The sequence below is a fragment of the Scylla paramamosain genome, chromosome 9 (assembly GCF_035594125.1).
Source record: "Scylla paramamosain isolate STU-SP2022 chromosome 9, ASM3559412v1, whole genome shotgun sequence".
NCBI lineage: Eukaryota > Metazoa > Arthropoda > Malacostraca > Decapoda > Portunidae > Scylla > Scylla paramamosain.
In genome coordinates, this window is record NC_087159.1 from 16746080 (window position 1) to 16762500 (window position 16421).

Sequence of the window (16421 nt, forward strand, 5' to 3'; positions counted from 1 at the left end):
AGGCAACTACCAGGGACTGAGTTTGTTTGCTTGCAGAAGCAACCACCAGGGACTGAGTTTGTTTGCTTGCAGAGGCAACCACCAGGAACTGAAGTTGTATGCTTACAGAGGCTACCACCAGGGACTGTGTTTGCTTGCTGAGGCTGCCACCAGGGACTGAAGTTGTTTGCTTGCTGAGGCTATCACCAAGGACTGAGTTTGTATGCTTACAGAGGTTTATACTAGAGAACAAGTTTGTATGTTTGCATGCTTGCAGAGATCAGACACCATCAAGGAGTGAGCTTGTGTGCTGGCAGACACCAGACACCATCAGGAAGTGAGTTTGTGTACTTGCAGGGATCAGACACCATCAAGGAGTAAGCTGGTGTGCTTACAGAGACCAGACACCATCAGGAAGTGAGCATATGTGCTTGCAGGGATCAGGCACCCTCAGGGAGTGAGCTTGTGTGCTTGCAAGGAGCAGACACAATCAGTAAGTGAGCTTGTGTCCTTGCAGGGAGCAGACACAATCAGGAAGTGAGCCTGTGTGCTTGCAGGGAGCAGACACAATCAGGGAGTGCATTTATATGCTTGCATAGGCTAGACACCACCAGAGGTTGAGCTTGTGTGCTTGCAGCGATCAGACACCATTAGGGAGTGAGGTTGTGTGCTTGCAGAGACCAGACTTCATCAGGAAGTGAGCTTGTGTGCTTGCAGGGATCAAGACACCACCAGGGGTGGTTAGACACCATCAGAGAGTGAGCTTGTGTGCTTGCAAAGGCTAGACACCACCAGGGAGTGATTTGTGTACTTATGGCTGTGTATTTACAGAGGTCAGTCTCAGGTCAGGGTTCCTCAGTCTCAGGTCAGGGTTCCTAGTGAGCGGACGTGTTTAGTGAGCAGTGACCTCACGCTAATATAGCTGGCTAGTGTAGACATGGCGCCTTGTGTTGCTGAGTCGTCTGGTTGTGTTAGTTCTCCTGTTCTCGAGGCCTTCGTTGCGAAGGTGTCAGAGGTGGAAGCTGAGTTCCATCGAAGGATCTCGGAGCTGCAGGCTGAGTTTCGTGAGAGGATCTCAGACCTGCAGGCTGAGTTCTATGAGAGGAGCTCAGCACCTGAGGGAGGGTCGTGCCCCACCGTCTCCTTACCTAGTAAAGCGACGGAGGAGCAGTGGTCGGTTGTGTGCAGGGGAGCCAAGAGGGTGAAGGTCCCCAGGGCACCTTGCGTGGAGACGAAGAATCCCTTCAAGGTGCTGGAGGAAGGGAAGGAGAAGGAGGTGGACAGGGCGGGAGGAGGCAAGAAGGAGGGGGCAGATGCAGTTACCCTGCCCCAAGGTAGAGTGCTGGTGTTTGGTGATAGTCAGGTTAGGCACTTAGATAGTGCATTCTGTGCTAGGGATAGGAAGCGTAGGTTGAGGGTGTGTTTGCCGGGGGCCGGGATAGGGAAGGTAGCTGATAGGCTAGACACGTGCTTGGAAAAAGATGGGACCAAGCCCATTGTTTTTCTCAGTGCGGGAGCAAATGACCTTGGTAAGGTCAGGAGTGAGGAGCTTATCAGGAGGTTTCGACAGGCTTTTGGACAGGATTAGGGACAAGGGTGAGATCCCCGTGGTATGTGGTGTCTTGCCGAGGCGGGGAGTTGGTGCTGAGTGGCTGTCCAGGGCTATTACAGTGAATCGCAGGCTCGCGAATCATTGTAGGAGTAATGGATGGACGTTCATCGACAACTGGGACCTTTTCTATGGCAGGGACACCTTGTACGCCAGGGATGGAGTGCATTTGTCACGCCAGGGTGTTCGTGTTTTGGCCGAAACACTCGAGCGGGAGGTTACTGTACTCCAGCACTTTTTTCGTTAGTCGGGAGGGAAGAAGGGGTAGTGAGAAGGCGAGGGGCAAAATAGTTAAATCTAGAAAGGTAGCTAGCTCAGGGATGGTGAGAAATAGCTTAAGTGTTTACTACACAAACTGTAGAAGTATTCTGAATAAAATAGACTTGCTTAGAGGAATAGCGAGCGTTGAGAAATTTGATATCATTGCTTTAACTGAAACTTGGTTAGATATGTCAGGAAAAGTATTTAATCCAGAGGTTAAGATAGATGGGTATACAATGTTCTATAAAGATAGGGAAAACAGGAGAGGAGGAGGCATCGCGTTATACGTTAGGGACACATTACAGTGTTGTATCAACAGTAGAATTAAAACAGATAACAAAGCGGAGTCAATATGGGTAGATATTAAAGAAGGATCGCAGTCAGTAGTACTAGGGGTAGTTTACAGACCACCGACCAGTACAGAGGAAATTAACACCTCACTGTGGCAGGAATTAAATAGAGCAGGCAGGTACAGTCAGGTATGTGTGGTAGGAGATTTTAATTTTAGGAATATCGACTGGAGTCTGATGGTGGGCAGCAAGGAAGCAGAGGAATTTCTTAAGGTAATTCAGGATAATTTTTTAAAACAGGTAGTCGTAGAACCCACAAGGGGGAATAATATTCTAGATTTAATTCTTACTAGCAGGGAGGAAGCAGTCACGCAGGTAGAGGTTGGAGGACAGCTAGGTAACAGTGACCATAGGGAAATTAGGTACAATTTAGAATAGGAAGAAACTGTTAGAAACAAAAACACAAGTAAAATACCTGACTTTAGGAGAGCAGATTTTGAAGAATTAAAAAGGTACCTCCAAGGAGTGGACTGGCAAGGGATGCAGGGTGAGGTCAGGTCAGGGACGGAGTTCAGAGAGATAAGGCAGGATGAGAGAGGTGAGGTGAGGCGTGAGGGTGTAGGACAAGAGGAGGGAAGATGTGTCCGGAAGGGAGGAGGAAAGAGGAAGGGGGGGAGCTAGGTGTGAGTATGTTGGAATGTCAGGTCATGCTGAAATGAGAGAGGTGAGGTCGCGGCGAGTAGATGAGGGAGTGGAGAGGATGGTAGGGGAAGAGATGAGGGGACTAGGTGAAGTAAATGTAGATGAATTGTATAAATATTTCGTAGATAAAGTTCATACAGGTCAGTAAGCAAATATCCCGTATAGAACAATATGATCACAAAAAAATTATCCTAAATGGATGACTGCTAGGTTAAAGCATTATATAGGGTGTAAGAGAAGTATATATAGGAGATTAAGGGCAGGTGAAGAAGTTTTAAGGACACAATATAATGAATTAGTTAGAACAGTCAGGAAGTTAACGAGAAAAGCTAAGGAAAATTATGAATCAAAGGTAGCCAGCCAGGCGAAGACGGACCCCAAGGGATTTTATCAGGTATACAGGACGAAGAATAGGGATACTGTAGGTCCATTAAAGGCAGCAGATGGGGAGCTGGTTAGTTCTGGGGAGGAGATTAGTAAACTTCTGAATGATTATTTTTTAACTGTCTTCACCCAGGAAAACATGCAGGATATTCCAGATAGTGAACAGGTGTTTAGAGCAGATGAGAATGAGAAGCTGACAGATATTTCCATAACTAGGGAGATAGTGGAACAGGAGATAGATAGGCTAAAAAGTTCAAGTCACCAGGACCTGATGAAATATATCCCAGAGTACTTAAGGAATGTAAAGAGATTATTAGTGAGCCGTTAGTTTCTGTCTTTAGGAAATCACTGGAGTCGGGTGAGGTACCAGTAATGTGGAGGCAGGCTAATGTAGTACCCATCTTTAAGAAGGGAGATAAAACTTTAGCGTCTAATTATAAACCTGTCAGCTTAACTTCAGTTGTAGGTAAAATGTTAGAGTCAATAATAGCGAGGAACATTAGGGAACATTTAGACAAACATAACTTGATCAATCAGTCACAGCATGGCTTCACGAAGGGGAAGTCTTGCCTGACAAACTTGTTAAGTTTTTACAGTAGGGTGTATGAGGCAGTAGATAATGGTGATAGTTATGATATCTTATATCTGGACTTTAGTAAAGCATTTGACAAGGTACCCCATCAAAGGCTCCTGAGAAAGGTTAGGGCACACAGGATAGATGGGAAGGTGTTAGGCTGGATAGGGTCATGGCTTAGTGACAGGCGACAGAGAGTGGTAATAAACGGCTCGAAATCCGAGTGGGGTCATGTAATTAGTGGGGTGCCACAGGGATCAGTATTAGGGCCATTGTTATTTCTAATGTATATCAATGACTTGGATAGTAGAATTAATAGTGATGTTAGTAAATTTGCGGATGACACAAAGATAGGTAGATTAATTAGGTCAGAATCGGATGCCATCACCTTGCAGGCAGACTTAGATAGAATGAATGAATGGACGGATAGATGGCAAATGCAATTTAATATCAATAAATGCAAAGTGCTTAGCGTAGGTAGAGGAAACCCACACAATAGGTTCACATTAGACAACCAAACTCTGGTAGGTACAGGGTACAAGAAAGATTTAGGAGTTATAGTTAGCTCTGAACTCCGTCTAGGGAAACAATGCATAGAAGCCAGAAACAAGGCAAATAGGGTACTAGGATTCATTTTTAGGAATGTTAAAAGTAGAAGGCCGGGAGTAATATTAAAGTTATACTTGGCGCTGGTCAGACCTCATCTAGACTACGCGGTGCAGTTCTGGTCCCCACATTACAGGAAAGATATAGGTCTATTAGAATCAGTACAGAGGAGAATGACTAAAAGGATACAGGGGATGAGGAGTATTCCTTACGAGGCGAGGTTGAAGCTGTTAAATTTACATTCTTTAGAGAGACGTAGGTTAAGAGGGGACCTGATAGAAGTCTTTAAGTGGTATAAGGGTTTTAACAAGGGAGATGTAAGCAAAATTCTTAGGATCAGCAACCAGGGTAGAACAAGAAATAATGGGTTCAAGCTTGAAAAATTTAGGTTTAGGAAGGAGATAGGAAAAAATTGGTTCTCAAATAGAGTGGTAGATGAGTGGAACGGACTCAGTAATCATGTAGTTAGTGCTAGGACACTAGAGAGCTTTAAGAGAAGATTAGACAAGTTTATGGATGGGGATAGCAGATGGAAATAGGTAGGTGTGTTTCATACAGGGACTGCCACGTGTAAGCCTGGTCGCTTCTTGCAGCTTCCCTTATTTCTTATGTTCTTATGACAGAGGCGAGATGCTCAAGCAAGGGAAGTGAGTGTCTTAGACTCAGATCTCAGATACCTCGCATGAACACAAAAGGAAGCAAGGTCACTCCAGATGGACTCTTAATTCTTGTAGCTGAACCAGACATAGTACACCAGGGGGAGGACAAGGATTCTTCAATGTTTGCACGTGACCACCGAGTCACAAGAGCCTCACCAGGGGGGAGCACATCATAAGAAGAAAGACCACTAGAGATCCTGACATCTTTGAACGCAAATCTTTCGAAACTCTGTGCTCACAGGTATGTCGTTATACACATTAGCCTGAGAACTGACATGGTGGTAATGAACAGAGAACTTCCATGAACTGAGAACTGGTGTGATGCTGAGGGTATGAAACTCATTCTTGACCAAAGATGAGGATGAAACCTGTCGTAAATGTAACATATTGGCAGAGCTGGAAACATGTCCAAGCTTTACTAACTGATGCCCAGTGACTGCCATGTGGTTGCAGATATCGCCAGTCGGTTCTGCACATAATGGTGCCTTGGCAGTGGTGTGAGTGACTACGTTACGGAGTTTTTCCCACAGCTTGAACCATAATGTAAATGTCGGGGTTTTTTACACTCATTAATGTAATTGCTCTCCCACCACATGCCATTGTCTAGTTCAGGTATTGATCACATTGAATTGTCAGTCAGCTGATCAGGTGAAGAGACTTATCTGCTATCTGCTATGGAGAAAGATTGTGTGCACAACTCTAACCTCTTCACTGCTGAGAAAGGGGCCACTGGTTACGATTATCCCAAGACCCAAACACGTAAGTGTAACAAATGTGTAAGAATACATTATCCTATAAGTCACGTGCAGAATCATACCTGTATTACACAAATTATTCATATAAAATATTGTCTGTGATCATTAATGTATGTCTTCAGGTTTTGACTGAATTCAAGCGGATCCAGCCAGATTCAATCGGACTCAATGAATGATTTGTGTCATCGTGTGGATCTGAAATAACCTTCGCCACCTGCTGGTGGTAACAATACATTTTCCTTCAGTATCCTTTTTTACGTTTTCCTTTGTAAGGGTTGGAAGGTAATTTATGAGGAATGGGGAGAACATTTCTTCTCTACCGATATCATGTGCAATTAGTGATTTATATAGGTTTTCATATTTTGCTATATATTGCTTGAAGCTAGTGATATCATGATTAAGTTTCTGCAGACTAGCTAGTTTGGTCACCAGGGCATACCTGATCCCATCTTTCCTACTGTAATTGTCTTTGAGGAGTTGGATGGTGGGTTCATTATTTGAGGTTTTGAGTTTAAAACCTGATATTAGTTGCGCTGCCTCTCCCTCCAGCTAGCCTTTAAGATAGGCAAGGTTCTGGATATGCGCTAAATCTCCATTTTGATGAATGAAGCATTCACATAAATCCCAGAACTCAATCTGGTCAGATCACCATTAAAGGAGGGCAAATTTAACTTTAGCAACTGAAACAGTACTTCCCTGTTCTCCTGTTCTGGGGTACTTTGTGGCATCTAGCCTTGTGAGGATTCCACACACCATGTAGTGTAGTGGTCAGCACACTTGGCTCACAACCAAGAAGGCCTGGGTTCAAGTCCCAGGTGTGGCAAGGCAAATGGGTGAGCCTCTTAATGTATATCCCCTATTCACCTAGCAGCAAGTAGGTATGGGATGTAACACGAGGGGTTGTGGCCTCGCTGTCCCAGTGTGTGGTGTGTGAGTGGTCTCAGTCCTACCCAAAGATCGGTCACCATGAGCTCTTTACACAGGGTAATGGCTGGCTGGGTGACCAGCAAATAAGCATAGATGAATGAATGAATGAATGAATGATTGTTTATTTCTCTCTCATATAGCATATCCTCCACCATGGCATCTTGCATGTTAGTTTGATCTAATAGTTCGTAGATCTTTTCACTGTTGTTTTGTATTTCAGTTAAAGTGGTCTTTATTGTTGTCTGTTTGGCCTTTAACTCATGCACATCAGCAGCATGAAGGAATGTATCCAGATCCTTGGTTAGGGTGGTGATGCCGGCCTTGAGCCAACCTCTAATTCTTTTAAATTTTCTTAACATCCTCCATTTCAAGTTTTTACTGGATGATATAGTAAGTTAGGTTGTTATTAAGTGGGTTAACAAGTTATTGTAGTGTGAACTGCTGAACCACCACACATGCAACTAACTGTTGCAACTAACTGTTGCCAGCTGTATCATTTGGAATTATCACTCGGTATCTGTTAGCCATTTCTACAGTGCGTTAACGACACACAGACACTAGAGAGGCACGTATGGTGAGCATGAGTGAAATCAATGAGAATCTGGTTTGAAGGACCAACTGTGGTTATTTAGCATGTATAGCTAAAGCCAGGTTATAAATATTTACATAAATATACAGAACACAGTCTTTTTAGCAATCCATAAAAGACATACTAAGATAGTATACTTACTGTATGAAAGGGATAAAGGCAGTGTTCTACATTTTTACTAAGTGGGGAAATTTCTACCCTAACCTGTCTTTACTTTACCTAACTTAACCTACCCAGGGGGGAGAATGTCCCTATGGAGGTCCCCCAAGGACACTAACCTAACCTAGCATTATGTAACCTAACCTAACCTGGCATTACTTAACCTAACCTAACCAGGGGGAGCTTTGCCCCCTAGAGCCCCACCTTAAGGACACTAATCTAACCTAACATTATTAAACCTAACCTAACATTATCTAACCTAACCTAACTGCCCCCCCTTATGAAACTAACCTAACCTAGCATTGCATAACCACACCTAACCTAACCTAAGGACAATAACCTAACCTTGGGGTGGGAGGGGGGGGGATTTAAGGACACTAATCTAACCTAACCAGTACATACTGCAGCAGTCACATGCTATTCCTCACTGGCCGGCATCTGAAATCATCATATACTAAGAAATAAAATACACTAACACTCACCAAGAGAGAAAATAGGGCCAAACTTCAAGGTTGCGAAGATAAAAGCTGCCATTTTCAAAGGCATAACAACAAACATAGTTTACAATCTTCCAAAGTTTCCATAATGACAGCTGGAGTCAAACTGGCATGGTGCTGTGACACCCTCCCTGATGGAGCAGCGTCGAATACTACTCTCAGTGTCCTTTATATATCTCACAAATAAAATGTACCTCATAATAAAATGCTCATCATAAAATGCTTACTGTTCAATAGTTTTAATACAATGAACAAGCTGAGCTTATGTATGGACAAAAAGACTTTTTATATATTTCACCCAAATATGAACTACTTCCTGAGGTGTATAGGAAGTGTTTCAGGACTCAGTGTGTGAAAAGAGTCGTACTGTGAACACAATTTGTGGACTTGGGCTCTGGGAGGCACCTCTAATTTCAATGTGGATTTGTGAAATAATTATAAGAACGTGCTGTATAAAACTTTTACAGACATACACTACATTAAGTATACTATCTTAGTATTTAAGTTTTTTACAGATTGCTAAACAGGTTGTGCTCTACAATTTTTTTTACGAAAATATGGTGTTCCATCCTTAGACTTTCCAGGAATGTCCAAATTTGGCTTCCCCCACCATAAAACCTCACTTTCCACATGCCCTCAAAAAAAAAAAAAAAAAAAAAAAAAGACTCCTGATTCCCCACAGGTTTCCTAAGCTCATTGGGAGAGAGAAAAAAAGAGATTGGGAATATTGGTAGAGACTCCAAATTTGGCTTCCCCCACCATAAAACCTCACTTTCCACATGCCCTCAAAAAAAAAAAAAAAAAAAAGACTCCTGATTCCCCACAGGTTTCCTAAGCTCATTGGGAGAGAGAAAAAAAGAGATTGGGAATATTGGTAGAGACTGCAAATTTACCAAAATTTCTCTCAAAAGTGGCAGGTTTTGTCTTTGGATTTCTTTTGGGTCACCATATTTCATCTATTTTGGCCTCCCCCACCTAAAAACCCCACTTTCCTGCCAGTTCCCCAACCTTATTGGAGATAGGGAGGGAGATATAAATGAAAAGGATGAAGGCGGTGTTCTCCATTTTACCAACATTAACCTTGGGTTAGGCATAAAAGTGGGTAACAAAGAACCAATTAATACAGGCCTGCAACTAAACAGAGTACAGTCATACCACCTCGTTCAAATGTTCAATTAAAAAAAAAGACTCCCAATTCAAACAGGGTTGTTGAGCAAATTTTTTCCTCCAATTCAAATGCAGTCCTCCAATTCGCACATAATCACCCATTCAAGTGAAGCCACTCAGTCAGTCACCCTTCCTTCCCTGCCCCCTCTCCCCCATCCTTCCCCATATACCTCTCTCTCTCTCTCTCTCTCTCTCTCTCTCTCTCTCTCTCTCTCTCTCTCTCTCTCTCTCTCTCTCTCTCTCTCTCCATTTCCTAGCCCCATGCACTACTCTCCTTTCCCATATGTCCCTTCGTCTTCCTTCCTCTTTCCTCTGGTCTCAAACCTCCCCACCATGGCATCTATCCTCTTAAATCTGGCAGAGATAAAGGAGAAGGGAGTGACACTCTCTCTCCACACCCCCTAATCATTCTATGTCATTTTCACTATATCCTTTCTCACTCGCATATAATTCCATTTTCATTCCCTATGTCTCATTGTATTTAGCAATTCTCAGGATTGTTCTTACTTTCACACACACACACACACACACACACACACACACACACACACACACACACACACACACACACAGAGAGAGAGAGAGAGAGAGAGAGAGAGAGAGAGAGAGAGAGAGAGAGAGAGAGAGAGAGAGAGAGAGAGAGAGAGAGAGAGAGAGAGAGAGAGAGAGAGAGAGAGAGAGAGAGAGAGAGAGAGAGAGAGAGGGAGGGAGGGAGGGAGGGAGGGAGGGAGGGAGGGAGGGAGGGAGAGAGAGAGAGAGAGAGAGAGAGAGAGAGAGAGAGAGAGAGAGAGAGAGAGAGAGAGAGAGAGAGAGAGAGAGAGAGAGAGAGAGAGAGAGAGAGAGAGAGAGAGAGAGAGAGAGAGAGAGAGAGAGAGAGAGAGAGAGAGAGAGAGAGAGAGAGAGAGAGAGAGAGAGAGAGAGAGAGAGAGAGAGAGAGAGAGAGAGAGAGAGAGAGAGAGAGAGAGAGAGGGAGAGGGAGGGAGGGAGGGAGGGGGAGAGAGAGAGAGAGAGAGAGAGAGAGAGAGAGAGAGAGAGAGAGAGAGAGAGAGAGAGAGAGAGAGAGAGAGAGGGAGGGAGAGAGGGAGGGAGGGAGGGAGGGAGAGAGAGAGAGAGAGAGAGAGAGAGAGAGAGAGAGAGAGAGAGAGAGAGAGAGAGAGAGAGAGAGAGAGAGAGAGAGAGAGAGAGAGAGAGAGAGAGAGAGAGAGAGAGAGAGAGAGAGAATTTTAGTGCAAAATAAAAATTGTGTACAATACAACAACTGTTTTCAAGAATGAAGACAGCAAGAGCTTTTGATGACTAATTATTTTGAGGTTGGTGTTTGATTATTTACAATGACATTTTGTGAAAAATTTTGAAGTGATTGTTTTTGTATCTGACCCACAGGCCGACCCAACTTTTTTGTGTCTTTTTTAGAATGATTCAAGTGCTGTCTTATATGCAAAATATAAGGTACTTCATGTTTTCTTTTACTGTATTTCCTCTATAATTTAAGTTATTTTCATTGAATTTTATGTTTAGAGGACAACGTAAAAAAGAAAAAAAGGGGGGGATTTTGGGACCTGGAACAGATTAATTTTTTATATTAATTTGAATGGGATAAATTGCTTCCCAATGTGAAGATTCCCAATTCAAACAACCTAAAGAATAAATAAAGTTCAAATCATGAGATACCACTGTACTTAGCTATAGTCTGGGCAGAATGTGTGCCTGGATGGTAGAGTGTTGAGAAGGAGTGTTGATGCAAACTGATTGTTGGCTGGAGGAGGTATGTTTATCCAACTGTTGCTTGAACGTGACTGACTGCCTGAATGTGAAGCAAAGTGAGAACAGTTTTTTTCTGGAAGTTCGGATCTGCTAGAACTGAATCCTCATTGGTTCGTCCACTTGATATACTTTAATTGAACTAATTCAATGTTAAATATTAAATACATGATTTAAATATCAAGTGCTAATTTTTTCCCCTATACAGTGCATAACACATAAATGCCTGGTAGTTTACAATTGTAGGTATGAACATTGGAGACACTGCCTGCTCTCTGTACAGCCTTTGCCCTACTGTGTCACACACAACTGGTGTTGCTGCCTGATTCCTGCTATTTGCTGGTCTTCATGATGGGGTCTAAGGCTACATCTAGTTCATACACATCTTCTACTGCTCATAGGAAGCTGAAGTTACTGTCCCTTGCTCAGAAGTTGTCCATTATCAAGGATCATGAGAAGGAAGTGAGCTGTTCTGAACTCATGAGGCAAATTTTTCCCCTGATAACTCAGATTTTTGGATATCTTGTATTGGTATTCCCCTCAATTAATCTGACTTAGGCAGGATTTAATGTACAGTACTCAGAGAGAGATTGAGATGATGAGAAGAATCCTGTGTTAGAATGAAATGTATAGATTGATAAAACTGACAGCAGTGCTTTTTTTATGTGGGAGGGACACTGGCCAAGGGCAACAAAATTCCAATAAAAATAAAAGGCCCTCTGAGATGCTGGCCCTCAAATAAAGTCCAAAGTGGTACTCAAAAATTAAAGGATAAGTGTCTTGAAACCTCCCTCTTGAAGGAATTCAAGTCACAGGAAGGTGGAAATAAAGATGCAGGCAGGGAGTTCCAGAGTCTACCAGAGAAAAGGATGAATGAATGAGAATACTAGTTAACTCTTGCATTAGAGAGGTGGACAGAATAGGGATGAGAGAAACAAGGAATTCTTGTGCAGCAAGGACATGGAAGAAGGGGAGGCATGTAGTTAGCAAGATCAGAAGAGCAGTTAGCATGAAAATAGTGATAGAAGACAACAAGAGATGCAACACTGTGGTGATGAGAAAGAGGCTGAAGAGTCAGTTAGAGGAGAGATGATGAGAAGAAAAGCTTTTGATTTCACCTGTATGTGAAGCATACTCCATACATGGATGGATAAGGCCCCTGTACAGAGTTAGCAGCTGGAAAGGTGAGAAAAACTGGTGGAGATGTCTCAGAACACCTAACTTCATAGAAGCTTTTTTAGCTAGAGATGAGATGTGAAGTTTCCAGTTTAGATTATAAGTAAAAGAAAGACTGAGGATCTTCAGTGTAGAAGAGGGGGACAGTTGAGTGTCATTGAAGAAGAGGGGATAGTTGTCTGGAAGGTTGTGTCAAGCTGATAGATGGAGAAATTGAGTTTTTGAGGCATTGAACAATACCAAGTTTGCTCTGCCCCAATCAGAAATTTTAGAGAGATCAGAAGTCAGGCATTCTGTGGCTTCCCTGCATGAACTGTTCACTTCCTGAAGGCTTGGAGGTCTATGAAAAGAGGTGAAAAAGTGCAGGGTGGTATTATCAGTGTAGGACTGGATAGGACAAGAAGTTTGGTTTAGATCATTGATGAATAATAGGAAGAGAGTGGGTGACAGGACAGAACCCTGAGGAACACCACTGTTAATAGATTTAGAACAGTGACTGTCTACCACAGCAGCAATATAATGATTAGAAAAGAAACTCGAGATGAAGTTACAGAGAGAAGGATAGAAGCCGTAGGAGAGTAATTTGGAAATCAAAGCTTTGTGCCAGACTCTATTAAAGGCTTTTGATATGTCTAAGGCAACAGCAACAGTTTCACCAAAATCTCTAAAACAGGATGACCAAGACTAAGTAAGAAAAGCCAGAAGTAGGCAAAGTTCCAGCAAGAAGGAAAGGTAGATGTTGACAGAAAGAGTTGAAAGAGTTTGACTAGGCAAGGTGCAAGCACGGAGGCACAGTTTCAGAGAACAATAAGAAGGACAGCATCAGGTCCATAAGCCTTCCGATGGTTTAGGCCAGCAAGGGCACGGAAAACATCATTGCAAAGAATTTTAATGGATAGCATGAAGTAGTCAGAGGGTGGAGGAGAGGGAGGAACAACCCTTGAATCATCCAAGTTAGAGTTTTCAGCAAACCTTGAATCATCCAAGTTAGAGTTTTTAGCAAATGTCTGAGCAAAGAGTTCAGCTTTAGAGATTGATGTGATAGCAGTGGTACCATCTGGTTGAAATAAAGGAGGGAAAGAAGAAACAAAGCTATAGGAGATGTTTCTGGCTAGGTGCCAGAAGTCACAAGGGGAGTTAGTTCTTGAAAGATTTTGATACTTTCTATTAATGAAGTTTTTGACAAGTTGGAGAACAGACTTGGCATGGTTCCGGGCAGAAATATAAAGCGCATGAGATTCTGGTGATGGAAGGCTCAAGTACCTTTTGTGGGCCACCTCTCTATCATCTATAGCATGAGAACAAGCTGTTAAACCAAAGTTTGGAAGGTTTAGGTTGAGAAAAAGAGTGAGGAATGTACACCTCCATGCCAGACACTATCACCTCTGTTATGCGCTTGGCACACAGAGATGGGTCTCTGATACGGAAGCAGTAGTCATTCTATGGACAATCAGCAAAATACATCCTCAGGTCCCCCCAACTAGCAAAAGCAAAATACCAGAGGCACTTCCACTTAGGGAGATCCTGAGGAGGGATTGGGGGGATAGGACAAGATACAGATTGTGATCGGAGGAGCCCAACAGAGAAGATAGGGTAACAGCATAAGCAGAAGGATTAGAGGTTAGAAAAAGGTCAAGAATGTAGGGCATATCTCCAAGATGGTCAGGAATATGAGTAGGGTATTGCACCAAGTGCTCTAGGTTGTAGAGGACAGCAAAGTTGAAGGCTAGTTCACCAGGATGGTCAGTGAAGGGAGAGGAAAGCCAAAGCTGGTGGTGAACATTGAGGTCTCCAAAAATGGAGATCTCCGCAAAAGGGAAGAGTCAGAATGGGCTCCACTTTGGAAGTTAAGTAGTCTAAGAATTTCTTAAAGTCAGAGGAGTTAGTTTAGAGGTATACAGCACAGATAAATTTAGTTTGAAAATTATTCTGTAGCTGTAGCCAGATGGTGGAAAACTCAGAAGATTCAAGAGTGTGGGCATGAGAGCAGGTTAAGTCTTTGTGCACATGGATGCAACAACCAGTTTTGGACTGACAATGAGGATAGAGAAAGTAGGAGGGAACAGAAAAGGGGCTACTGTTAGTTGCCTCAGACACCTGTGTTTCAGTGAGGAAAAGAAGATGAAATTTAGTACAGGGGAGGTGATGTTCTACAGAATGAAAATTAGATCTAAGACTGCAAATGTTGCAGAAGTTGGGAGGGGTGTCAAGACACTTGGGGTTGATACCAGAAAAGCAGTCCAACCTGGGTACATTTGTGGTCTCCCCAGATGGGGACTCTGAGGCAGGTGTAGGAGTTCCCATGATAATTTTGAATTTTGAGTGGACGGTGTGTGTAATTAGATGTCTATAGTTTTGTGTGAAGGAAGACAGTTGTCTTTAGAGGGTAGGCTGTGACTGCCCCCTTGTGTTGTGAGACACAAAGGGAAACGTTCAGTGAGGTCACAGCTAGGCTTATCAATAGGTTCACAGCACCCCTTTATCCAGTGCTTTAGATCTCACTGGGATTAATTATAGTTTTGTCTGGTGCCTAATGCCTCCCAAGCCGAAAAGAACAGAAATGAGAACAGAGACTGGTAGATGGGGGAATTCTCTTTGCAGCAACATTCATACTTTCGACATATATCACTAAAGTAAAGGGCTCAAAGTTATTTGTAAATTATCACCGACTATTCAGGTTCAACAAAATCATGGGCACAGAGGCAACATACTCACCAATGAGACAAAGAGAAGAGCAGGAGTCACAAAATGGACTGCATATATTGGTTCCCCAACCCTCCATTGATGTAGTGCATGGAAGAAGTCTACCAGCTGTAGTAACAAGAGCACCAATGATCCCACCTGTAACACATTTCAATGTTACTAACAGTAAATAACAAAAGTAAACAACATGTACACAAAATTATTCAACATAGGAAGTATGGTTCAATCAATATTTTTTAAAAAGCAGAAGTGTTATGCAGACAGAAGAATTTGGAATAGTATTAAAAAGGCCTTCATTCATTCTCTGAATGATACAATAATTCACAAGTCTTTTGTAATTATACTTTTGTAATATTTTTATTTTTATTTTTTTTTTCAGTAAATATGCAGTTTCAACCAATATTCCCATCCTCTTTATCCTTTCCCTATAGCCAACAAGCATTGAGGTCTGGTGGGAAAGTGGAGTTTTTGAGAGGGGAAAACCAAAATATGGCATTTTTGACATTCCTAAAACAATCTATGGATGATAAACGACATATTTTGAAAATTGAAAATTTCTAGGCAATTCTAACCTAACAGGGAAGGCTTCGGACACTGGACTCTCCTACTAACCTACTAGCCAGGTAGCTTTGCCCTCCCTGGACCCCCTTATGGATTCTAACGTAACCTATCATAACCTAACAAAACGTGACATAACCTAACCTAAACTAGCCGGGGTGGGTTCCCCCGCACTTGGACCCCTAACTTATTATATTACACCCGCACAACACACTCACAAGAATGATTTGGAAGTACTCATAATATTAAGATGTACAGATCCCTTGGTTTCTCACTAGCGCAGGAAAAAGTCGAGTAGACCCAAATTGCAATCTATACACCTGTCTGACGCCAAGCTGAAGGTAGAACTGACGGAGCAGCTCCCTTGCTACCTTTCATACCCTTGCAGAGGACTACATGCGGATTAGTTCCAAACTACATAGGTCATTTGAATTAGAGGCACACTACGTGCAATACAAATGTGTCAAGCATAAAGCCTTAATTGATTACATATTAATATGACAATTCATTTACATCCTGTGCAACAAAAAATATCACTCAATAACAAAATGGTGAATAAAATACCTGCCAAGGACTAATTACTGTGGCGACGTAATGCAGTACCCGCATATCAACATACGAACACAGTATTCTACGAGAGACGACTAGAGATGGATCTAAGTTAGAATTGACTATCACGAAATTCTCATTTGAAGTTATTATTAATTTCCGACGGTAAAATGATGCTAGAAATGCTCCAAACGGTGAGATGTAGATCTTGCAAAGGGCTATAGTTACGTAGGTTGTATTGGTTGAAACAGCAGTAAAACCTTTTTTCTATTAATTTATGAGACAGTATATGTGATTTTTATGACATGGTGAATTCATTGAAAGATTATAACCACACTTAAAAAAAAAAAAAAAACACTAATTTATAAACTGCAGTAGGCTTATCTGAAGCATGATCTGTGGCAAATTCTTCCTCCATTCAAGTTCACATCTAAGGAATATCAAGTTTATTAAGTATTAAGCATTCTGCTGTGTCTTCAAGGACGAAAATCTGAGAGGAATATTTACAATGCTGAT

General features: G+C 42.4%; 1 protein-coding gene across 7 annotated transcripts in view; it reads right to left on the reverse strand.

The window, feature by feature from the left end:
• The window catches only part of LOC135103692 (multidrug resistance-associated protein 1-like), a 117539-nt gene that overhangs the window by 99471 nt on the left and 1647 nt on the right, over nucleotides 1-16421 (reverse strand). For all 7 annotated transcript variants that reach the window (XM_064010271.1, XM_064010272.1, XM_064010266.1 and 4 more), the window contains exon 3: nucleotides 14811-14936. In XM_064010271.1, coding sequence (XP_063866341.1) covers nucleotides 14811-14936 — 126 coding nt within the window. The remainder of the gene's footprint in view (nucleotides 1-14810; nucleotides 14937-16421) is intronic.